Source organism: Arvicola amphibius, chromosome 1 (assembly GCF_903992535.2).
Source record: "Arvicola amphibius chromosome 1, mArvAmp1.2, whole genome shotgun sequence".
In the NCBI taxonomy this organism is placed as follows: domain Eukaryota; kingdom Metazoa; phylum Chordata; class Mammalia; order Rodentia; family Cricetidae; genus Arvicola; species Arvicola amphibius.
This window is the reverse complement of record NC_052047.1, coordinates 170,828,604-170,855,550: the sequence shown is the minus strand read 5'-3', so window position 1 is coordinate 170,855,550 and position 26,947 is coordinate 170,828,604. Positions and strand designations below refer to the sequence as shown.

The 26,947-nt window shown below is 35.8% G+C and overlaps 1 protein-coding gene across 1 annotated transcript in view; it reads left to right on the top strand.

Annotated features, from left to right (window-relative positions):
- Kiaa2026 (KIAA2026 ortholog) overlaps positions 1 to 26,947 on the top strand; it is a 78,669-nt gene that overhangs the window by 31,299 nt on the left and 20,423 nt on the right. The window contains exons 3-4 of the mRNA XM_042054592.1: positions 6,211 to 7,628; positions 19,620 to 19,699. Coding sequence (XP_041910526.1) covers positions 6,211 to 7,628; positions 19,620 to 19,699 — 1,498 coding nt within the window. The remainder of the gene's footprint in view (positions 1 to 6,210; positions 7,629 to 19,619; positions 19,700 to 26,947) is intronic.

Below are 26,947 nucleotides of genomic sequence, written 5' to 3'. Positions count from 1 at the left end.
ACTTTACAGACTGAGCCATGTCCCAGGCTCTTACATTTTGATTTTAAAAATAGAAATCTTTCATAAACGTAATTAAGTTTAGTTTGTGTATACATTTACATAAAGATGATCTGTAGGCTTAGTATCAGATTTTTCTAATTACTAAGTGATTTTACAGTAAGTTTACAGTTAAAGGTTATAATGAAAAAGTTGATCAAAAACAGTGACATAGTGAGTAAACCACCTTTTTTGATGTTTAATATTCTAACAGATACAGGATCTTGCAACAAACTTTTTAAGTTCTTGTTTAAATTTTATGGAAAATGTCTCAGAACCTTTTATATAGTTAGCAGAACTTTGAAGAGGAAATTCTTCTTATCTTAGTTTATAAGTCTATAGAGACTCCATTTATTGGTAAGATAAATAGAATCTATAATTCATATTAGATAAACAGGATCTTCAAATGATCTGATTCATCTTTAGTTTTTAAATTTTTGAGTTAAGATTTTTTTTGTTTGCTTTATTTGTTTGTTTTTCAAGACAGGGTTTCTCTGTGTATTCCTGGCTACCCTGAAACTCACTCTGTAGATCAGACTGACCTCAAACTCACAGAGATCTCCTGTCTCTGCTCCCAGATGCTGGGTACAAAGGACCATGTACTGCCCAGCTAAGTTTTTTTTCAGTTTGTAGAATATATCATTTACAAGCCTATATAGTAATGTTTATAGGCTTGTAATAAAAGAGAACAGTCTCATTACACCTCATCTTCAAGTCCCAGATTTAGAATCACCCACTTTATTGCTTAGCTATTTCTTATAATTATTTTCACATTTCCAATGGTTATATCACTGTTTGTTGACTTAAGTATAGCATTATATATTGTTAGCCTGTGTGGAAAGATTTAGTTCTATTGAAACTATTTCCACAGGTAGAAAAGTTGCATGTTCTACTTCTGTCTTGATTTTGACTTCTGCTTCATATTTTGTTTTGTTTTGGGTCTTTTTTTTTGAGATAGGGTCTCACTGTGCAACCATGGCTGTCCTGGGACTCAGTAGGTAGATCAGACTGACCTTCAACTCCTCCTTTGTGCCATCAGTTTTAGATTGTTTTGATTGATTTATTTTTTGAGAATTTCATGCAATGTAATTTGATTATATTTAACCCCCATTCCTTTCTCTAACTCCTCAGTCTGACCTCTGTTACCTTCTCCCTCATGTATGCATCCTCTTTCTCTTTTCAGAATAACCTATTAAGTCCAGTTTGTGCTGCTCATGTCCTATTGGGTGTGTCAGTAACCAGTGGAGAAACCTACCAGTGTAGTGAGAGTGTGTTAGTGTTTTAACAAATGAAGATCAGAGTGCAGAGCTAATACACTAGGGCCAGGCAGTGGTGGCACACACCTTTACTCCCAGGACTCAAGAGACAGAGACAGAGGCAGAGGGATCTCTGTTAGTTCAAGGCCACCGTGGGCTACACGAAATTGATCTAATCTGTAAAAGAAACAGAGTTCGCACCGAGGTGATCCCAGCACCAGGGAGATGGAGACAGGAGTGATATGGTTAGGTAGAGAGGGGAATATAAGGCTGGAGGATACAGGAGCTTATTGCAGTCTAAGGATGCACTCAGAGGTGCAGTCTAAAGCAGTCAGTCAGAGGACAGAATTGCCCTTTTGGTCTGAGGATTCAGTAGAGGTAAAAGGTCTTTCTAATGGTTGGCTGTTCTGCTTCTCTGATCTCTCAGCTTTCACTCCCCACCCCATACCTGACTCCAGGTTTTTATTAAGAACAATCAGAATTCGAGCTACATACTAGGGGCCACACTCCTAAAGAAAACTGACTCTTCCTCCCTAAGGAACCATCACCTGTCTATAGCATGGGACTTATGAATCCTTTCTCTTCCGTTTTAACATGTTAACTGCTTTAATCTGGTGTGGGTCTTAATGCCAGCATCTGTTCATGATTGTGACATTTCTGTCATGTCCTGAAGACAGTGTTTGATTCCCTGACGCCTTGCTCTTACAACCCCTCTTTCCGACCCCTCTGGGGTGTGACCTTATTATGACCGTGCATTCCATTGCCACATATTTGCCCCATTTTTGACTAGTTATGAGTTCCTGTGTTTACCATCACTCGCTGTATATCTCTAATAAGATCTGATAGCTGTATTAATCTGTGTGCAGAGAGAGATGGGTTTATATAGTCTATCCATTTAGCAGAATAATTGTAGGTTCATTCCTGGGGTCTGTGAGCTTCCTAACCGTGGGTGTAGATGGAGCTGCGGGCAGGCCTGCTTTTCATCCCGCTCAGCTCCTGGCCGCCTGGCTAACTTATGCCCAGAAATAACAACACACAAATTGTATTCTTTTAAACACTGCCTGGCCCATTAGTTTCAGCCTCTTATTGGCTAACTCTCACATCTTGCTTTAACCCATATTTAGTAATCTGTGTAGCACCACGAGGTGGTCACTTACCAGGAGAGATCTTAACCTGCGGCTGTCTGGGAGAGGAGAGGCATGGCGACTGCCTGAAGCGTCTGCCTCACTCACCTTTCTTTCTCCCACAATTCTGTTCTGTCTACTCCGCCTACCTAATTTTCTGTCCTATTAAAGGGCCAAGGCAGTTTCTTTATTAACCAATGAAAGTAACATAGACAGATGACTCTCCTCCATCACATGGGTCCTTGACCAAGTTGGCAGAACCAGGTATGGTAGATAGGGTTTCTCTTACTGTGAAGAGACACCATGATCATGACGACTCCTATAAAGGAAAACATTTCCTTGGGGCTGGCTTACAGTTTCAGAGGTTTACTCTATACCATCATGACAGGACATGGCAGCATATAGGCAGCCATGGTGCTGGAGAAGGAGCTGAGAGTTCTACATCTTGATCTCCAGGAAGCAGAAGCAACTGTGTGTCACACTGAGTATAGTTTGAACAAAGGAGATCTCAAAGCCCATCCCCACAGTGACACACTTCCTCCAGTAAGGCCACACCTCCTAATAGTGTCACTGCCTATAAGGGGCCGTTTTCTTTCAAACCACCACATCAGGCATTCATTTTCTTCTGTGGAACAGACTTTAATAAACCCAACCGGAAAGTGGTTAGTTATCCCCATAACATTTGTACCACTTATTGCACCTGTAAGCATAGCTTATTACCATAGTAGTTATTATTATAGCTCTCAGGGTTCTCAGCTGGCTGAGACTGTTGACTTTTTTACCCAGCAGCCAAGCAGTCAACATCATACCTTCCAGTACTATGAAAGCCAGCAGGGAAGAAGCTTGCTTTTTTTTTTTTTCAGATGCATTAATTATGTATAGTGTTATGCCTGCAGGCCTGAAGAGGACACCAGATCCCACTACAGATGGTTGTGAGTCACCATGTTGTTGGGAATAGAACTCAGGTCCTCTAGAAGAACAACAGGCAGTGCTTTTAACCCCTGTGCCATCTCTCCAGCCTGTGAAGAAGCTCTCTGTTCTTTTGCCATGTCCTGTGACTTATATATGTGGTGTCTTCAGCAATAGGGTCTTAACATTATATCCTAGTAGGCAACCGAGAGCAAGGTCAGTAGACTGTATTGCTTTGACAGTCTCTAGGATACCTCTGAGCAACTACTTGAGGGAAGGTAACACGTACCTGGGACTGGCTTTTTATTTGGCAGTGTATGGCTTTGCAGAAAAGCAGAATTCCCTGTGTATGGGTAACTAACTAAATGCTTATAAAATGAGTTTCCATATGGCTTTTTAAAATATCCTTAGTGCTAGTTATATATAATGTATACCATTTGATAATCTATTCCTGACATTTTAAATAGCTTCCTCCATTCTTTTGGTCAAAGGTTTAACATATTCTATAACCTCTTTCTTAGTGTGTTGTTTCTTCAGAACAATACTTAAACGTATTTTTGTTGTGGGAAATGTGGGATAACTAGACATTGAATCGTGGGTGCTTTGATCCTGGCTTTTGGCCCTTATTTAAGGGTTTTCTGACAGATGTCTGAAAAGTGTATGGATTCTGCTAGCCCTTTAGGGCCTGAATTGCTAAGGCACAGATGAATCTATTGGTCTAGGAATGTATTCTTTCCTTTCTTTTTTTTTTTTATAATTAAGTTGAAACCTCTCAGATTGGTATCTTTATAAAAGGAAGAAGCCAGTTTCTAACAGCATACTACTCCTGCCACTACCATGTAGTAAAAATAAAATTCTTCAAAATTATAAACTTATTTTAGAGGGAATAGATTTTTTGTTTATTCTGTTTTGTCTTTTGAAGTATAGTATCATGAAATTTAAAAAGTTCAATATATTTGTGTTTGCTCCTTACCTGTATATAGCATGTATTTGGAAGTCAGAGGACAACTTTTGGGAACTGATTCTTTCTTTGCATCCTAGAGGTCAAATTCAGGTCATCAGCCTTAGCAATAAGTAGCTTTCCCTCTGAGCCATCTTGCTAGCCCTCAACAGCTGAATTTTGTTTATAATATTTAACATTGTTTGACTGGCCAAATGCACTAACAGAGGTATCTGTATTAACCTTATTTAATGAACTAAGTCTATAAAATAGCTGGTTGCATTTTAATATAAGTGAGATAACAGTGTGCGTTCTTAGCCAAAACTATAAAATAGGGTTATTCTGTAAAAGAATTAAAAAAAAGATATTTGTCTGTTTGTCAGTGTGGGTTGGTGTTTGTTTGTTTGTTTGTTTGTTTGTTTGAGACAGGGTTTCTCTGTAGCTTTGGAGCCTGTCCTGGAACTAGCTCTTGTACACCAGGCTGGCCTCGAACTCAGAAAGATCTGCCTGCCTCTGCCTCCCGAGTGCTAGCATTAGTGTGTGCCACCAGCCTGGCTTCAGTGTGGTTTTCTTACTATGTATTTGTCTTAGAAGATTACAGTTGCTAAAACACAGAATTCTTTCTGTTTATGTTTTGGTATTCTCTGACTGCATTCTACATGCTCCTTTTTCCTGGTCTCTTGTGTTCATTATTTCATTTGGTTCTTGTAACCTTTGTCTTTCTGTATCTGGTTTATTACTCTTACATATGGTTTCCAGTTCTGCTCATATTGATAATAACAAAATTAATTTTCTTTAATGGATGAGTAATATACCATTGTATATATGTTACTGCATTTTCCTTACCCATTTATCTGTGATGGGTATCTTTGCTCATTTTATATATTGACTAGTAATATAATTTCTTTTTTGTGTTTGTGGTGTGTGTGCACGTATCTGAGGTATGTGTTCATGTGTGTGCAGTTGCATATGCTCAGCATCAGATTTCTTCCTCTATCACTCTCCACCTTATTTTTTTCAGACAGGGTTTCTCACCAAACCTATAGCTCACTACTTGCCACAACAGTCCAGTCAGTGAGCTTCTGGGATCCACCTGTCTTTATCATTTTATACTCCCCACACACACACAAGTACGGGGCTCACACTTGCACACCACTGTGCTCAGCTTTTCATGGGTGCTGGGATCTGAACTCACAACCTCATGCTTATGCATCAGGCATTTTACCAGTGAAGCCATCTGTCCGTCCCCTATGATTTCTTTATAGTTCTGTTTTTTCTATCTAATAAATCTCCATGTAACACTGACAAGCACATAATCTTTTGCATAAATTATTATTATTATTATTATTATTATTAACTATTGTAATCTATTCTTTTTTCTGAGTCGGTGTTTTTCATATTCCAGATTGGTCTCATAGTCTTATTATAGCTTAGAATGGCCTTGAGCACTCAGTTTTTATGAAGTACTTGGGATCAAACCCAGAGCTTCTTACATGCTAGACATTCTACAAATTCTTTACACTCCCAGCCCCATTACTGTAATCTTATAGAAATGAAATGGTGTGGTTAAAATATAAACATTTTTATAGTTTTTAAATGAAGTCAACATAAAGAAATAACTACAGTCAAATTCACTGTGTTTTATTACCTAAAGTAGATATATATACACACACACACACACACACACACACACACACACACAAGTTAAAGTGTTTCACCCTGGAGATGGTATTAGTGAAAAGTCTCCGTCCATAAAACTGAGGATACAGAGGAATATGTATTTCCTTATAGGGATTGAGTTACAACATACTTTTAATGGGGCACTTAGTAGTGATGTGAAAAATGAAAACAGTTGTCTCAATTACAGAAGATAATATTACTTTAAATTTCAATGTTTTAAGCTACTGTCTTTAAGTAATAGTAGTATAATTTAAATTTTGTTTAGGCTTCGGGAGCAAGAAAAAAAAGAAGCAGAAGAAGCTTGCCAAAAGGAAATAGAAGAATGGGAAAGAAAACTCCTTGCTCAAGCAGCTCCAGCCTGTATGGAGAACATGTGGGAAATTCCAGCCATTGGGCATTTCCTTTGTTTAGCCCAACAGATTCTAAACTTGCCGGAAATTGTCTTTTATGAACTGGAACGTTGTCTTCTGATGCCTCAGTGTAATGCCTTTCTGTCCAAAATAATGACTTCTTTACTAAGTCCTCCCCACCGCAGACCGACCTTACATCGAAGACCTACTTTGCCTTACAGGACTTGGGAAGCAGTGCTGAGGCAGAAAGTGCAGCAGTGGTATACTGCTGTAGGACAGACTGAAAATCCTGATAACTGCGCTGAAAAACTTGGCCTTTGCCCTCAGTTTTTTAAAGTTCTTGGAGAAGTGAATCCATTGGAAGAAAAACCTTTTCATGAGCTACCTTTCTATCAGAAAGTGTGGTTACTTAAAGGACTCTGTGACTTTGTGTATGAGACACAGAAGGAAGTTCAGGATGCAGTGCTTGGGCAGCCCATTCATGAGTGCAGGGAGGTCATCCTTGGCTACGACTATCTGGAGAACGCTTATGTGCACTTTCCACAGTTCTGTGGTGCAGATGTACGGATTTATAAACAAAGACCCTTTCAGGCCCCAGAATTTCCAGTTCCACCCATTAAAGTAAAAAGAGTACCTCGAATTAAACTGGAGAAATTGAAGTGTGACTACATTAGTACAAGGAATGGAGAACATAGATGTAATAGAGAAAGTCTGCCCTCGGCCTTCAAGAAAGAGCAGGAAATTGATTTTGATCCAGCCTGTTGTCCTGCTAAAATGAACTTTGATAATTATGATGTTTCTGTTGAGATGGAAGTAAAACCCAACTGTGACATTAAAGTCCACAGGCCCTGTGCAATTGAAAAAACTGATAGTTGTAAAGAAAATTTGGAGAAGCCCGGAAGTCCAGGAGAAGTTACTGGCTTTGGAGAGCCACTCAGTCCAGGTGAAATAAGGTTTATAGAAAATCAGGGAAAATATGGTGAAGCTTCCAGAATAAAGACAGAACCGAGTCCCTTAAAAGAAAATGCTCTGAAATCTTGCCAAATTCATATAAATGGAAGTCACATTGATCATCAGGACATAAACTGCCACAAAGTTGTAAGAGATATATTGTTAGAGCAATCGTTGCAGAGTCACAAAAAACTCAAACTAACTAAAATGAGGGCAAAAAAGAAGAAAAAGAAAAAAAAGAAATTGAAAGATGTTTTGAATGAAAATTTGCAAAGAAAGCGTGAAGGTCTTCATTCTCTTGCCTTCAAGTCTTACAAACCTGAGATCCAAAATAAGTTATTGATCATTAAAAAGAAAGGCAAACACAAGAAGCACAAGTCTGGTAAGCTGACCTAATTGGCAAGACTACATTAAGTGTCTTTACATTTTTCTTTTTGATTTATGCATCATGAAAGCTCTGATTGATAGAATGAAATGCATGTGTGTACTTACTTGAATGTATGTGGGAGTCAAGTTTTATTTCACATGATTTAAAAAAACCCAGGGCAGAAAAGATTTTTACATACTAACAAAAAATAACTAGTATAATATATTTGAATGCATCTCAATTACATATTTGGATATGTAATTATATTATATTATATTCTTATATTTTCCCCTGTAATTATGTGTCTCATCACTTATCTTAAGTGATTTTTTTTTTCTTCCAAGCTAAGGACAGCACAAGTATAGCAGCTCATTTCTTTATCTAGAGAAATAGGATTATTTACTGGGTCTGAACTTACTCTCCATATTACATATTTTTAGTACTTGTTTTCAGTATATATTTTCATATCTAAAAAACTGAACCTAGCAATTATGTCAACTAATCAAATACCAGATATAAAGCATATACTTATAAAAGGGTTTGTAAGCCAGCAGTGGTGGCTCACACCTTTAATCCTAGCACTAGGGGAGGTAGAGGCAGGCAGGTCCCTGTGATTTCTAGGTAAGCCTGGTCTACAAAGCAAGTTCTAAGATACTCAGAGCTGTTAGGCAGAGAAACTCAAAAAGAATTTTTAAGTGTGTTTTTTTCCCAATTTAAATACCCTATATACTTGTCAGCAGCCTGGTTGAACAACAAAAGTTCTGTGCTGGTTCATTGTCCCCATTCCTTTTTCTTTTTCTTTTCTTTTTTCTTCTATTTTTTTGGGATTCTGTTGCTTCTGCTTTTCCTGTTTCTTGATCAGTTTATGCCTCATTTACCACAGGATAGGTGAGACAAAAAACATATGGTCAGTTTTATTAGCCTTTATAAAAAAATTGCTTGATGGAACTAAAAATAAGAATTGCTTACTAAAATGAGTTGTGGTTCCAGTCATCATTGTGGGTTCCATTTTCATGTCTTCCAACAACAGCATAGTTAATGAAATTGGCAGAAATTTACTACTGAGTCGTCAAATGAGGGAGTGAGTTTTTAGTTGCTTAAATCATTAAATAGGGCCAGAGAGATGATTGAGCAAGTAAAAGCTCTTGCCACCAAGCCTGATGACCTGAGTTCTAACAAGTACACACATGGTGTGTGTACACATGGTGTGTGTGTGTGGGGGGGGGGAGTTAGATAACACACAATGAATATGTTTTTAAAGTAGAAGTGTAATGTTTCCTACCAAAACCAGGCCTCGCTTGTTTGACTAAAACTTCCAAAGTGATCCATATTGACCTAACTTTTTAAAGTAACTTTCAGAAATAAGCCTGTGGAGTGAAAGTTGACAAAGACCGTGTGGTGGTCTTCATTCTCTTGCTTTCAGGTATCACAACCTTAGATGTAATGATATTGCATCAGATGCTATAAGGTAAAACCTTGGTTTCAGACCACTTGTTCTGTAAATTTTTATTAGGTTTTGAGCGAGCAGGGTCTTTTAAAAGTTGAGTTTCCATCATGTTTGAGTGCAGTACTTCCTTTTTATATTTTTTAGAAATTGAGCTCTGTAGTCATAGTTTGAAAAGGTTTCCTCTTACTATGTCTTAGTATAAGTTCATGGAGCATTCTGGGAAACTCCTACCACATTTGTTTTGAAATTTGGAACTCTTTAGATTTTTTTTTTTTTTTTTTTTTTTTTTTTTTTTGGTTTTTTGAGACAGGGTTTCTCTGTGGCTTTGGAGCCTGTCCTGGAACTAGCTCTTGTAGACCAGGCTGGTCTCGAACTCACAGAGATCCGCCTGCCTCTGCCTCCCGAGTGCTGGGATTAAAGGCGTGCGCCACCACTGCCCGGCGAACTCTTCAGATTTTAAAGGAATATTATGATATATCTAGTACTTACTAAATAGCATTGCTAGTAGAGCTTGTGGGTGACTAGAGCAGAGGAAATGAAGTTGTTTTTGGAATCTTATAACAGTTCAGTGCTGAATTTGTTAAGCATATTTAGTTTTCAGAGCCTTTTCAACTTAAAATTTTAGATAAATGATTTGGGGCCCATGTATTAAGAATTCTGGACGACTTCAAAGGAATGAAAACTTTGTTTTGATTAATATAGTATTTATTCTCTTTAAGTTTACTTTAAAACAACTTTTCAAGCAATGGTTAGCTCATGTGCTTTATAGAGCATACCCTGGGGTAAATGATGTCACCCATGACTGATTTATGAACTTACACTAGAGTGGACTAAATTCTTCATGTAGTTATCTAGTCCACAGTGGTACAGGCTTTAAATTTTTAGGTATTTCTGAATTTTAGTTAATTGTGATGGGAGATGATAATTAGAAGGTACAAAGGTAAATCAATTTGAATGATTTGATAATTTTAGTGCACTGTGATCTAGTTTTGTAACTTTTAAGCATTTTGCTTGCCTTTTAGACTTGGGTTTTATTTCTGTTTTATAGATTGTGGTTTCATTTTTTTAGTCATTTATGCCTTTTACCCTTGTCATTAAAGGTGAGCTAGTGAGATTAACTGAGAATAGACTAAAAATAATTCTTTTTTATTTGCATTTTCTTTTTTAATTTGATTTTTTAAAAAATTTTATTTTACAGTTCTCCTTCTCACCCCTCCTCCTTCCCCCCCACATTTCCCCCTCCAGCCCATCTCCCATCTACTCCTCCCAGTGGGTAAGGGCTCACATAAAAAGTCAACAAAGTCTGGCACATTAAGTTGGAGCAGGACCAGGTCCCTTCCCACTGCATCAAGGCTGAGCATGGTATCCCACAATAAGGAATGGGCTCCATTGAACCAGCTCATGCACCAGGGCTAGATCCTGGTCCTACTGCCAGGGGCCCTTCAGATAGTCCAAGCTTCATCACTGTCTCCCCCATATTGAGGGCCTAGTTCAATCCCATGGAGACTCCATAACTGTCAGTCTAGAGTTCATGATTTTCTATGAGCTTAATTTAGCTATCTGTAGATTTCTCCATCTTGATCCTCACATCCCTTGCTCATATATTCTTCCTCCCTCTTTTTGACTGGACACCTAGAGCTCTTGATCTCTGCATCTTGTTCCATCCGTAATTGGATGAAGGCTTTGTTATGATAGTTGGGGTGTTCACCAATCTTATTACAGGGGAAGGTCAGTTTGGGTATTTTATTATTTTCTGAGAATCTAATACATGATTATGTATAAAATATGTACATCATTTCCACTCTACACTTTCTCAGCTACAGCTCTTCCCTAATCCCTAAGAAACTATGGTCATCAAGATGGCCAAGTTGAGTAAAGAAAGGCTCTTGCTGCCAGGCTTGATGGTCTGAGGTCATTCCTGGGACCCCTAGGGTAGAAAAAAAAGAAGCAACTCCTACAAGTTGTCCTTTGACCTAAACTCACACTCTCTCTCTCTCTCTCTCTCTCTCTCTCTCTCTCTCTCTCTCTCTCTCTCTGTCTCTCTGTGTGTGTGTGTGTGTGTGTGTGTGTGTGTGTCTCTCTCTGTCTCTCAAAAAAAACCAAAAAAAGTGTGTGTGTAATTTTTTTGCTTTAGAGACAGGGTCTTACTGTGTAGCTCTGGCTAGCCTGGAACTCTATATATAGGACCAGGCAAACCTTGAGCTCAAAGGGATCCACCTACCTTTGCCTTACGAGTACTAGAATTAAAGGCATGCCTGACTAATTAAAAAAGAAAGGGAAAATCAAGTTCAAAACTAATAAATATGAATCTGTGGAGGTGGCTCAGCTATTGAGAGCATTTGCTGCTCTTTCAGAGGACCTGAGTTCAGTCCCTAGCTCTCACAAGGGGCTCATAGCCATCTGTAACTCTTCTTCCAGGGGATCTGACACTCTTTTGGCCCCTGCTGGCTACAGGCATACATGTGGTGCACATACATGCATGCAAACAAACACTTATAAGAATATATAAATCTTAAAAAAATTTGATAAATAGCCTTCTCAATTTAATAAGACCACACAACAAAAAGAGGAAGCAAACGGAAAACTCAGTGTGTGCCAAGGGAAGGTTTCATAAAGAGTGAAGAACTTTGAAGAATAATTAGGCTTGAATATGTAAGCAGTGATTAATATCATAAGTAAAGCATATTTATAATTAAGTGATTTTTTTTAAAAAAAGCACAATAAAAATCTTTGAAGTGCCTGGTCTACAAGGGCTAGTTCCAGGACAGGCTCCAAAGCCACAGAGAAACCCTGTCTCGAAAAACCAAAAAAAAAAAAAAAAAAAAAAAAATCTTTGAAGTAAAAGTTGAGGTGTTCGAATCTTTTCAAGAGTATGCCATTTGGGAGAGACCTTTTTCTAGGCGTATGATGCCAGCTTAAATAATTGGATCATGATCCCAAGAGCAAATGAATGAGCTGTATATGAGATGTGTCTGATATATGAAAAGCAGTTTATAGAAAATAACAGAAATAACATAATTCGTAATATTTGGTTACTTATAAGGCTATATTTGTGAAAAGTTTGTAGAATTCTATATTGATAGCATCTAGAATCTAACTTTATGTGTCTTCGTGGAAAATATTTTTAGAGTACCAACTAGAGACTGCAAGATTATGTGAGAGTGAAAGAATTCACTGTACATCTTGTCAGTTTATTTTTATTTTTAGTACTGTGCAGTGCTAGAAAAGAAATCCAGGTCTTCATGCTGCCAGGCATGTGTTCATCCACTAAGTTACATCTTGTCCCTTGTGTTTTTTTCCTCAGGAGAATTAATACTCATCTAACACTAAATGTTAGCCTGTGTACATATTATTTTATTTAATGATAAAACTCTAAAAATGGATAACTACTGTTAGTCTTATACTTATTTACTTATTTGTTTATTTATTATATGTTTTTGAGGAGTTATTTTTATTTTATGTATGTAAGTGTTTTGCCTTCGTTTGTATATGTACATCACTTGGGTGCCTGTGCTGGATGAGGCCAGAAGAAGTATTGGATCCACTTGAAATGGAGTTGGAGGTGGTTGTGAGCTAATATGTGGGTACTGGGAATTAAACCCTGGTCTTCCACAAGAATAGCAACTGCTTTTAACTCCTGAATCATCTCTCCAGGACCAAGATTTTATAGATATTCTTTAAAATGAGAAACAAGATCTATTTACTTATCTAATGTTACATAGCTAATAAATTGTGGAATTCAAGGAAAAAAATCTTGAAAGATAATTCGGGTGCCCTAAATAGCCATGGAAAGAAGCTGATAGAGTTTAAATGAAAAGCTGGAAGATGACTGAGGAGAAAATTAAACACAAATATGCATGCCATGTAACTTTTCTATTACATTGGCGGAAAAAAAAGTGTTCCCTATTAAGAGAGGTGTACAAGAAGTAGCAGACCTTGGCACTTAACTTCTATTTATTTTTCAGTTCCTTCTACTGCCCCCCCCAGAACTAATATTCATTTAACACTAAGTTAAAGAGAAAGATACTGGATGTTCAAGAGTTACCGTGTTGTATGACTAGGTAAAAGAATTGCCCATCATGACAAGAACATTTCTCATAAGCAAGGAGAACAATATGAAAAATCAGTTGTTTAATTAAGATCAAGTTGTTTACTTAGAGGAGTTCAGAAGTCCTATAGACTAAATATTAGTTTAAGACATGTTTATGTGGTAAATAAGACACAAGTGAACTCCATTTCTGTGGCTTCCCAGATCCTCTATTTAATATCATACAGTGCCCTTGGATTTTTCACTTTAACAGTACCTTAGGCCTTTCACCCATTCACATAATAATATTCCTAAACTGCAAAAATTGAGGAGATAATGCATATGTTGGGAGAATTTAAAACCATGAGAAAGTTAGAGCCAGAAAAGATTGTTGAAATCATTGAGTAGCCCAGTGGGCTAAGGGATGAAACCAGACATAGGAAAACAGATGAAGAATGGGATTATAGATAAGGATCAGGATGAAGGAAAGAGAACTCAAATTTCCAGCTCCAAATTATAAAGACGAAGGAGGCATTTGTGCTTTGGTTAGAGGATAATATACTTTTTAGTTATAATTTCATCTTAGGTAGAATATGAGTTTCTTAAGCTGTTCTGTGCATGGTGTTTTAGAAAGCTTCATTAAGTATACTATTGTAGCATTAATTGCTAAGTTTTATTATTAGAATTATTAAGATATTCTTTTACATTTTCCCAGGCACAAATTAACTTTTTGTACATAACAGTGTTTTAAAGTCAGTGGTGTGAGATTAAAACATCATTTTTTATAGTCTGCTTTGTATTTTAAAAGGACTTTGGATTCACACACAATCTTAGGTCTGGATTATGGTTGGTTTTATGGGGCCAGGTGATTTGGGGCTCTGGGAATAAAAGCCTTGAGTATGCTCAAGCCATGAGAATGCCCTACTGGTGGCAGTTAGTATATGTCTTGTCCTGAAACAAAAGCAAATTACCAAATAACTGGAATATGAAGGTGATCTGGCTGTGCCTTCTTTTATTCCATTAGTCAGCCAGAGTTGATCTGCCTTACCTGGCCAGCCAGCCCAGTGCCCTCTCCTCACGGCTGTTTATGGATCCCTTGCCAAGCTGCCTGCTCAGTGAGTGAGGACGGCTTTTCCCTGAAAGAAAAGGACTGTTTTCAGTTGTAGCTCTAGGTGTCCGTACTTCACTGTTAGCTTCTCCAAATAAACCCAAATAACAGCTGTGTGGTTTTGTACTAACCTATGCTTCTTTTAAAAAGTGTTTAATTTTAAAGGCTTGAAATTTAACAAACAAGGAGAAAACAAATATCCAGACTATGTTTTGAAGTTGCACAAGGTGTTAAGTAACAGTGAATGTGCAAATCTTTTAATTCTGGTTTAAAAAAATGATTACTCTGAAGTCAATCATAAGCATATTTCATCCCTGTGTAAATCTGAAAGGAAACAACACAGAATTGAAGTGAGGAAAATGTAGCTGATAATATCTGCTCCAGTACATAGCAGCGATAAAGCCTCCTTTGATTTCTGTTTATAGTCTGTTCATTAGTATAAATGAGCTAATATAGACTCTAGTTTGCTAATTTGCTATCAAGATAGAGTAGCAAATTCCTAAAACCTATCATGCTCGTCACTTGCTTCATAGAATCAACAAATGGTAACTGATTTTTGTGAAATAGAATTATGTAATGGAGGAACTTGGACTTTGAAGTTAGAATCCCTGGGTGTGGTGCTTACTTACTGGCACTTGAGTAAGTTAACTGATCCTTGATCCTTTTGATCTTTAGTTAACCTCTAGCATCTCTAGTAAAATATTGGTTTCAACAGTTTTGAAAAATAAAATCATAGCCGGGCGGTGGTGGCGCACGCCTTTAATCCCAGCACTTGGGAGGCAGAGGCAGGCGGATCTCTGTGAGTTCGAGACCAGCCTGGTCTACAAGAGCTAGTTCCAGGACAGGCTCTAAAGCCACAGAGAAACCCTGTCTCGAAAAACCAAAAAAAAAAGAAAAATAAAAATAAAATCATTTATATAAAATCATTTTAGTAAGTATATGCCATATATTATATGACAATATTCCAGTAAATACTAGTCCTCTTATTACCACTATAAACATTAGTCCTTTTATGTCTATGGTAAATAGTATAAATTAAATCAGGAATGATCATACCCACCTATAATCCCAGGTGCTACAGAGGCTGAGGCCAGAGGATCTCAAGTTCAAAAACAACCTGTACAATTTACCAAGACCCTATCTCAAAATAAAAAAAAAAAACAGTTGGACATAGAACCCAGTGATAGAGTATTGTTCAAGAAAACATGGTACTCTTAGGTTCAATTCCCAGTACTGAAGAAAAAAGTATTAATTACTTAAAATCATTTTGGTGTGGTCTTCACCACACCAAATGGAGTGAAATAGATGCACATAATAGTTAAGATGTGACTTGCCTCTCTTTTTCCCTACCACTACACTATCACAATTTCTGGTGAAAAGTGGGATTCTAGTATTTGAGGATCACTTCTTGGAAGCTGTGCATTGTGTATCGTAAGTAATATATTTTCTATCATCAGTGGGGAAAACATTTGGTATGATGCCCTGATGGGTGTCACATCAGTGGACTTACTGTAAAATAATAATAATAATAACAACAACAACAACATCAAGAAACATGGATATAAGAACAAAAATGATTCTGCAACACAGCGAAACCCTGTCTCGAAAAGCCAAAGAGAGAGAGAGAGAGAGAAACAAAAGCTATGAAGAAAAAACAATGGGGGGGGGGAGCAGGGCCTAGTGAGATGGTACATCATATTAATTAAAGATACTTGCTCCCAAGCCTGATAGCCTGAGTTCAGTCCCCAGAACCTATACTGTGGACCGAGAGAACCAATTTTCACAAGCTATGTAGCACACGGATAAAAACCCAGAGACAAATATTGGGGTTCAAACCAAAACAGAAAAGCACAGCAGCCAAGCCCCTAGAAAAGTCTTACCTCTACCAAGACTGGGTGACCATAAACTAAAACAGACTAAGCATCTCTCTCTACTCCCATTTTATATTCCTTGTAGTGCTGGAATTAAAGGTGTGAGCCACCACCGCCTGGATTTGTTTCTGCCTTGATCTTATGTAGCCAACGGTGGCTTTGAAATCACAGAGAAACCACCTGCCTCTGTCTCCCAAATCCTGGGATCTGTCACATTACCTGACCTCTAATGACTTTGGCTTTGCCTCTGGTCTTCAGGCAAGTTTTATTTATCAAAATACATATAACATGCCACTACAAAGCTGTTTACCGACCTACATGCTAAGGTCATGTTGCTAGTAGGTGGCTGTAGCAGATATCCGAGTCCACATAACTTGGTTCTAGAACTCAATCTTAAAGCCCCCACATGACTACTGATGCATCAGTAAGACAAGAAACTTAATAGCATTTAATCATCCTAATGATTGTTGAAGGTCATAACCACGTAAATTTCCTAAATTCATTGACATAAGAGTGGCTGCTAAAATTTATTGGGAATTTACTGCCTAAGTTTAAAAGACTATGAGACAACATTTGCATTTGATTCTTTTTTTTTTTTTTTTTTTTTTTTTTGGTTTTTTGAGACAGGATTTCCCTGTAGTTTCTAGAGCCTGTCCTGGAACTAGCTCTTGTAGACCAGGCTGGCCTCGAACTCAGAGATCCTCCTGCCTCTGCCTCCCGAGTGCTGGGATTAAAGGTGTGCGCCACCACCGCCCGGCTTGCATTTGATTCTTAAAGGTGTCTGTAATTGGAGGAACTGGAGATGAGGCTCAGTTGGTGTAAAGTGCTTGCCCAGCATGAATGTAGCCCACGCATGATTCCCAAGCATGGTACAAATGGCATTGTAGTACACATGCATACTCCCAACAGTAAGGAAACAGATTGTAGAATTACCATGAGTTTGAGGACAGTTGGGACTATATGGCAAAAAAAAAAAAAAAAAAAAAGTGGTTTTGGGACCTGCAAGAAGAACAGGTTTAACAGCCTGCCTCCAAGCTAGACATTCTGAGTTGATCCCCTCAACCCACATAGAAGAAGGAGGGAACATACTCCCACTAGTTGCCCTCTGTCCTCCACAAGTGTGCCGTGACACATGACTACCCACATACATGGATATACATGCACACTAAATAAATACCTATTTTTAAAGTAATGGAACATGCTTATTACTCAGCTATTGGAGGCAGGATCAAAAATTCAAGACCATCTTCGACTCTAAAGATCTAGGGTAGCCTAGGATACAGGAAACAGTATCTAAATAAATCCTGTTAGAACAGGATTGGGGATAGTTTTCTTTTGTTCAAATTGTCTTTTAAAAGGCGTCCCATAAAATGTAAGGCAGATTTACTTAGAAAATCTTTTCCGTCCTACGTACTGTCTAAAAAATAAAAATAATAATGGTGAGATGGCTCAGCAGTTAAAAATACTTGTTTCTTCATAAGATCTGAGACCTCCCCAGTGACTTGGTGTTCCAGAACACCAGTTCAGGGTATTCAATAGCCTCTTCCTATCTCCTTGGGCACACATACAATACATATACATGCAGGCAAACAGCTCATACACATAAAAATATACCTAAAGAACTTTACAATGATAAGTAGAAAAGGCATCCTGGCATTCAGATTTCGAAGACTCCTTGAGCTAGCTATATTTTACAGACACTAAGAATTGAGTCATTTCTGCTTGAATATTGCTCATTTAACAGCTCACTCGCTTCTCTAGTTTCCTAGATTTAGTGCTATCATAGGTGACAGTGTAAGCACAGAAGCAAGTAATGGTGATGAGAAAGGAAATGTATGTTGGGTAATTATATACTCATTTAATTGAAGTAAGAGTTAAGTAACAGCAGATTGATGCTTATTTAAACCAAACACTGAAATCTGTATGAACGTAAGCACCTCAAAATTCACATAGTTATTCATAGTATACATACATTTTTAGTCAGATGTTAGGAATTATCCAATTATAATTTTGTGATTTCATTGAAAGGGAATACAGAAAATAACAATTTTATTATAATTAGAAATTGTTTTAGTTGGGCTTAGTAAAATATTGCTACAAAATTAACATCTTTCATGTGAAATCTTATCAATTTAAAAAATTGTTTAGGGAAGATTATTAGAATTATGTAATTTTATTTATTTTCTCTTCTGAAAAAGTTAATGTTAAGTTGATTTTAGCCTAGAAATAACTGTGAATCAAAATTAACAGAGGACTGCAGATGCAGCTCTGAGGCAGAGCACTTGCCTAACTTGCCCAAGGCTTTGGATTTCATCTCCAGCACACATCGAAATATTAACAGAAATATTTTCATACTCTTAGAAATTGTGAGCTTCTAGAAGAAATGATCTCCATTTAATAATTCCTTACTCATAAACTAGTGCACTATGTATATAATTTGTTGAAAATTAAGTAAATATGTTCATTTTTCATATTTTATTCTGTATATGCATGTTTTGCCTTTATATGTGTCTGTACACCATGTGCATGCAGAGCCTGTGAAGGCCAGAAGAAAATGATCTCATGAAACTAGAGTTGTAAGCCTCCATCTGTGGTTGCTAGAAATGGAACCTAAGTCCTCTGGAAGAGCAGCCAGTGCTTTTAGAACCCTGGAGCTATTTCTCCAGCCTACAATTAAATAAATTTATTATTTGATAATTCCACATGAGAGCAAAATGTGATAGTTCACACATGTAATACCAGTTCTTGGGGCCTGTGGGAAGAGAAATTTTGTGAGGTTGAGCCCAAGCAGCCTTGGTTACAGTGTGAGATCCTCAACATTAAAACAAAATAAGGAAAAATTTTAGCATGTTCCTTGCCAAAAGTGCATTTATGTATGTTTTACTTTATGACATTAAATGCAAAGAAGTAGATATATATCAGGTGTATTCTAGAAGTTTGATTCCTTAAGAATGAGGTTTAATTTCCCTCATGATTTCTGAGTGCCCAAAGTACTAATTGAACATTAAAGGAATATATTAATTACCCTTTCTAAAAACCTGGGTATCAAATACTGCCCAAAGCAACTCACTAAACAAATACAGAGCTAAAGGAAGGCAGGCGTCCTTATGTTACTAAGGGGTTTCCGCTTTTGATTGAGAAGTCCATAATCTTTAGATAAAATGCTTACCCAGATTCCTGACTGCAGAAGTCATTGTTAAGGTAAGGCTCTTTTCAGTCTCTTGTAAGTTGTGAATGTAGATTTTAATTGAGCAGTAGTTTTGTTTGTGGCTTTCATGCCTACTCCTCTTAATAAACTCTAATGTTTTTATATCACCTTGAACAGTGTAGTAGTTCTGGTTCTTACATAAAGAGGCAGGGTTATGTGTCTGTTACGGTGGTTACAGTTTAATATTTGCTTTCACTGAGGCTTGTTTGATTCATTATTTTCGTTTGACTTACTAGCAACCATCTGTTAGTTACTGTTTAACTTTCAAGGCTCTATGTAATTTGGTTTCTGTTAATGAGGTGCTGTAAACAGCATTATGAAGTCTTTCTCTTTTAATCTTGAAAGGAAAAAAATCCATATCTAAAAAAGCAATCACAAAGAAGAGGAAAACTGTCACAAAGTCACCTGCTGTGCCGGAATTTCAGGTAATGTTTCAACATTGTCACAAGTTCTTCTGTTTCATTTTTTTCTTCAGTGTCATTCCTTGAGAGAATGGCCGAATTTCTAGAAACTACAAGGTGTATACTTTTAATGACTTTTTCACAGTGTGCTTTCCTTTAAAGTACAGATGTAGGCAAAAGTGTAATTTTTTTATTTCTTTGTCTTACAAACCTTGGTGTTTTTAGTTTCCAACCTATACTAACTTTTGTAGATGTGGTTTAATGGAGATGTGTATATACATTTCTGTCTTCCTTCTGTCTATGCATATTCCTCAGTATGTGTAAACAAATATGTAAATGAAAGTCTTCTAAGGAAAAAAGTCATGGTTAATACACAGTAATGTTATTCTGCCAAGCCATTCTTATGTATTTAACCAATATGGGAGTGGTGAACTGATTTACATGAATATAGGTATTTTTAACTCTTAGCTATAAATAAGCTTCAGAGAGAATATTCAGTAAAGGCTAAATATAAGCCTTTAAACATTTTTGCAAAATAAAATTTGCTGTCATATGTGAAGTGCTAATACTGAAAATAAACAACATCATTGTGAGGGAGAATGCTTTTATTTTCTATTTATCCGGTAAGTGTTTTCTTCAACAAATGACACTTTCTTTACAAGTTTTTCTTTGTAGTATTGTGGCCAGTCCATTTCCAAAATTTTATAAACTCATAAAATAAAAGTGATATATTTGAATTTGTAGTCTCAAGTAGTTATGAAAATAAAGGGACAAGAAAAATACTGTGTGACAGTATCATACATCCTCTTCTCAGTAAAAATCCTATTGGGGAAAGTTGAAAATTGATAAAAATCAGATATAATAAAAGGAAAAATATATATATAATAGACTACTTTAATGACATTGTTATGATAAATTATATTCTTTAGAATTTTTTACATAACCTTTATATTATTCAGTAAAATATAACTTACTGTTTGGTTGGAGGCCATCCTGCCCAATTCATTGCTTATAGCATGTAATGGTATGATATTACATTTTTATGCTTCCACTAGTAGTCATGCTAGCTTTTATTATTTCTCTCATTCATTTTTTCCTCAATTTTTTTACTATAAAATTCTATATAGCTTAGAAAAGAATGGTCCATTTTTAATATTTTCCTTGTTTTTATATTAATGAATAGACTTTTGTATGTAATAGTAACACAGACCACATAAGTATTGTGCTTTGTACAGGTGCGGGTGGTGTTAGTGATTTATGAAATCAATGAAGTGGATTGCATGACCAGTGTTTCTTTTTTAAGTTATCAATATTAAAAATTATAAGTATATCACATCTATTCAGTGTGTACATACAATACCATTATATGTATAGTTGAATATATTGTTTTATTAAACTTTGGTTTTAGTTTCCTCTGTGTGTATGTGTGTTGACATGCATGGTAAAATGTATTTTTGACTCTGGCTCATGGAAAAAAGTTGGAAAACGTTGTGAGTGTTAGTTATTGACCATTTGCTTATCACTCAGAAATTTAAGGTCAAAAGTACATGTTTTGTTAGATTGAACGGTTCAAAATAAATAAAGTCCCTTTCCTGGTTCTTAAGGCATGGGGGTAGAGGAGAGCTCTCTCTCTCTCTCTCTCTCTCTCTCTCTCTCTCTCTCTCTCTCTCTCTCTCTCTCTCTCTCTCTCTCTCTCTGTGTGTGTGTGTGTGTGTGTGTGTGTAGCTATCTTTTTGGTGAGTTTGTAAGGTAGTTCTCATTTCTAGTTTGCAGTGTGAGTGCTGTGTTGTGATTCATGAAGAGAAACTGAACTGTCTTCTAAATAGAGATGGAAGGGAATGGAGCAGTAGCTCAGCTCTAAGGAGCTTCTGCTGTACCTGCAGAGGAACCAGCTTTGGTTCCTAGCATCTACATGGTGTCTCACAACTATATGTACCTCTAGTTCCTGGGACCCAGCATCCTCTTAAAAGAACCAAGGCATATGTGTGGTGTACATACATACATGAAGGCAAACACTCATATGCATAAAATAAAAATAGGTTAATCATAAAATACCAATTATTATATAATAAAGAAGTTAATTTTTTTCTTCCCAAAGTACTGACAGTATATTTAGCACCTTGTTTATTAGTAGTGAACATAAAAATACTTTGTAAAAATAGTTAAATAAGATTTTAATAGTAGCCATTCTAAACTAAAATATCCATTTTTATTACTGAAAATAAAACTTTGATGCATAAATATAAAATCACTTTTATAAAACCTGACATATTTACTAAAAGGCTGATCTTTGATTGCTAAAAAATATGCTTAGAGAGAAACAATTTAAAGAATTAAATTTTTTAAGTCTTAATGAGCTAAAAAAAAAGCCTGTTTTGACTTCAATTTCTTTGACAGTGTTTTTGTTGACTTGTTAAATGCTAGAAGTTAAATTTGCTTCCCTTATTTGTTTCATGAGAATTCATGTTTATATGTATACTATAAAACTCCATGTCAGAAAATATCTTGCCATTTGGATTTAGGGTATGCACTAGGGATACTGAAGTGATGGCTTTGGTTTCATTTTGTGTGTATATTGTAAAGAAACTAAGTGTTTATGTTACTATACCCTTGGTTCTTTTAAGTTTATAAAGTATTAAAATAATCTGATGCCTTTATTAAAAGTGAAGATTTTTCATCCTCTTCACAGACATTAAGTGAGTAGTGGTTATCCGTGATATACACAGTAGTTAAAACATGTGGATCTTGGCTACATGAATTTGAACACCAAACCTACCACCTGACTATTCATTCTGTCACCTTAGGTAAGTTAGTCAGCCTCTGAGTCAAGTTCTTCATTGCACAGAGAAGTGATAGTAACATTCTTAGAGTCGTTGTGAGGATTAATTTCATAGTTTACTTTTCTAGCTGTTCTTTTTATTTGTCAAATAGACTTAGATTTCTGTTGGAAAATACTGCATTTTAATTAGGACAGTTAAGTTAGGGATTTAGCTAATTGCATCTATTGTACTAAGTGATAAATGACTTTAGCACTTTTCTCACTATTTATGACATTGAAATAAGTTTTGAGTTTGCTCTTATTAAAATAGTGCTTGATGGAAACTAACAAGAATTTTAAAGTGAAAAACCAAATAACAACATCTGACAGCAGAGCGAAAACTCAGACTTGCTTACTCTAGTGTCCCAATTAGTGTACAGTGGACATGGCAGCAGAATTAAAAAAGAAGAAAAAAGTTTTTTATTTCAGATGGTTTTTTTATTTTTGATGGTTCTATATCAAATTTAACAGTTATGCTTTTATAAATTAATTCTTTATTTTGTAACATAAAGACTCTTAGACTCAAAAGTAAATGTCAGTTTTCCTGTTAAAGTTGATTCTTGCCCCCTTGAGAACATTTTTTTTCAGTATTTTAGAGCTGTAATTGTATATCAGTTCTCTTTTTTGTGCTTAATTAAGTTAGAAAGTATTTTTAAACTTGATGTGTCTAGTTCCATTAAGCCACATTTGTAAAAGGAGAGGCTGGAAAGACAGTTCATTAGCTAAGAATACTCAGTGCTCTTCCAGGGATCTGAGTTCAGTTCCCAGCACACATATCAGGCAGCTCACAAACTGACTGCCAGTAACGTTAGCTCTAGAGGATCCCAGTGCCTCTGACCTCTGCAGTCACCTGTGCTTGCTGTGCATAGACACAGACAGATACACTCATACACACAGTTAAAAATGATCAAAATAATTTCTTAAAGTGCTAGTAGGGGTTGGAGAAAGGCTCAGCAATTAAGAGCACTTGCTATTCTTCCAGAGGATACAGGTTCTGTTCCCAGCAACATGTGATTTGGTTCATAAGAGCTTGTAACTCCTGCTGCAAGGGATCTCGTGCCATCTTCTGACCTCCAGCCACTCACATGCTTGGTATTCACTTAAACAAACATAAATAATAACAGATAAAATCTAAAAGTGTAAGAATAATTAAGTGACCTTAATTATTGCCATGATTCTGTTTTTCATTGGTAATCTCTATACACACAAACACAAAAGTACTTTATTGAAGAGTGTGTACTTGGCATCTGTTCTATGTATGTTATTCATTCTTCAGGTTAATTTGGAAAGCACAGTCCATATGCTAAGACTTACATAATTTTGTTTACAAACATAAAAATTTTAACTAATATCCCAGGAAAAAAAGAATTGTATTTCTCCACCTAGCCAATTTAAGAATAAGGAACCAAGTATTAATTATCTTAATAAAACAAATTGGGACTAAAATTAAAATCAGAATTTTTAACTTTACTATGTTATAAGGACCTATAGATTAAATCATATTTTAATTGCTACCATTTAAAATACATATTTTCAACTTTACTTTTTAAAAACTATTCAATTTTCTTTAAAGCATTGAAAATATTTTTAATTGCATGGTATTTTAAAATACTTTGTTAATTTGTTTGTCAAGATTATTTTGTCTTTATGTCAAATTAATATTTTTTGTAATTTATTGTCCTTGTGGCATAGTGATCTGAAGAAATAAGTAATTTTTCTATCTGCATAATTCTAACAACTATTAATATAGTTTTTTGTTTAAATACTGTATGGATTTTTAATTTGAATCATGTTTAGTATTTTAGTTATAATTTTTTAAACAAATTATAGGATTTTTTATTAGAATGGTAGCAAAAATAATCCATTTTGTTGGAACTTACCTATTTTTACTTTCACTTTTTAAATATAACTTACATTTTTTTATTTTGTATGATATTTTATTGAAAATGTCTTTCAAACCTAGTGAGCCTCTACCAGAATGGCATGATTTCGGTGATTGATGTTTATGTAAGGAAATTTTTATTATGTAATTTTTCTGAAATATGGCCATGAAATTCTTTTAATTATATAATACTTCCCTTGCCCTAATACATCCATTCCTAATTTTTCAGAGGAAGCCTTTTAATACTGTCACTCAGTATAAATAATAAGTTGTGAATTGTATCCTAAAACTATGCCTTCAGCTTTTACTAGTTTTAAGTTTTTTTATTTTGTTTAAAAAGACCCCTTGTAGATTGTGATATAGTAGATGGAGCTTAAAGTTGTGTTGTTTCCTCTCCCAGGTCTTTATCTTAGTCACTTTACATCCACTGCTTTTAAATGTGTGTCAGTTGAAGAGACCCCTTCCTAGCCTACTCTAAGCCTTGAACCAAGTTACATAACTAATCCATTTCATCTGTAAATTGGTTGATTGTGGCTCAGCCTTGATTGAGTCAAGTGAAAGACATACTTTAACATGAGTGTGTTACTCTTAATGTTCTCCCTGCAGGGAAGCCTCTCAGAGTTTGATAATCCCAGCTGCTCAGGAGGAGTCTTTTTCACCCAGGAGGCCCTGTGTTTCAGAAGCACTTTATAAATTAATACTAATAAGAAAGGGATTTAATGAGATGCTTTTCTTTGTTCTTAGTAAATGCATCTGTCCTCTTACTACAGTGAATTTTTACTGTGTTGACACTAGTTTTCTTAGGATCACCATCTGAAATTGAAGACCTTCATTTTTTAAAAAGTAGGAATTGATTGTGTCATAAAGTTGGCATAAATCAGACTGTTTCTATCCCAGAATTTTCTAATTGCTTAGCATGATTTAACATATTGTATATTAGGTATACATTAGGTATATAGAAATATAAAGAATATATTTACATATTAAGAGTATAAACCAGGCCAGGTGGTGATAGCACATATCTATGACCCCAGCACTTAGAACGCTGAGACTAGCCTAGGCTACATAATAAGTTTGAGGGCATCTTGTTCTATGTAGTGAGATCCTATCTCCACAGCAACAAAGCCTGTAAATTATTATGTAGATATTAAGTTATTTTAATGTACCTTCAAGAGAAATATCATTAAAAATATTTTGACCCTTAAATGTAGAAAAATTACATTTAGAACTTAGATAGGGTAATTTAAGAACATTATCCTAAAAATACCTCATCCCCTTCAATTCAGAAATTATTTTGAATTTGCATGTTCATTAGCTACATAGCACCAGAATGTTTTAATGTCCCAGTAGCTGTGCTGGTTTATAATTCACAGTCATTAAGTACATAACTACTCAAAGATGTGATCCACTGACTATTTCAATAAACTTGTCAGATATGGGACATGCTAAATACGAAACTATAAAGGTTCCCTGTAGTTCTTAGGCTCACTCAAATTTGATAAGCATTGATTTAACACAGCTTATTAACTCAGTCAGCCACTAAGAAGTGTTACTTCGTATAGCTTTTAACACTTTGGCCTCAACTATGTCGCAGTAGATGAAATATAATTATTTATTACCATGACTGCCTGATATTTAAAGTTTTTAGGATGTGTTTAGTTTGTTGGGTATATGCCTTCATTGTTCCTGTAAATTTCTACATGCTGCACATAAAGCATGCTCGTCCATTTTACATGTAATCCTAAAATAAAAGGAAACTTTCTCTGAGCCTTGCCATGTAGGTAAGTGAAAATCTATGCTGTGATATTAACCAGTACATCAAGTTCAGTGACAAGAACAGATTTTTTTTTTTTTTTTTTTTTTTTTTTTTTTTTTTTTTTTTTTTTTTGGTTTTTCGAGACAAGGTTTCTCTGTGGCTTTGGAGCCTGTCCTGGAACTAGCTCTTGTAGACCAGGCTGGTCTCGAACTCACAGAGATCCGCCTGCCTCTGCCTCCCAAGTGCTGGGATTAAAGGCGTGCGCCACCACCGCCCGGCACAAGAACAGATTTGATGTAGTAGTAATAACAACAGCTAAAATCCACTGGAAAGCTGTGCTTTGTGACTTCATAGATACAATAGAAGCTGACTGTGTTACCTAGTTGTACAAGTGCTTACATAGTTGTCAGTCTCCTGCTTGACCATCATCGTTTCTTTTATAACCAGATTTAGCACATTGGAATGTGTGATTTCTAATAATTATCAATTATTCTCTCCCACTACAATACTGTGTAATGCTTTCTACTCTGAAATTGCTTTTGTTTTTGCATTTTGCAAGTACTCTACCACTGAGCATATCCCCAGTCCTCAAATTGTTTAATTTGGATTACTTAAATATATACTTCCCTGCTTTATCAATACATTTAGAGTTTTATAGATATTTCTGATAAGTAATTATTAGTACTAATTATGGTATAGTATCTGTAATAATTTTTTAATCTCTTAGGTTGAACCAAATTGCCATTTTTGTAGGTAAATGTATTTCTAAATTTCTTAGTCTTAACCAAATTTAAATCATTTCCTGTCTTCTCTTTT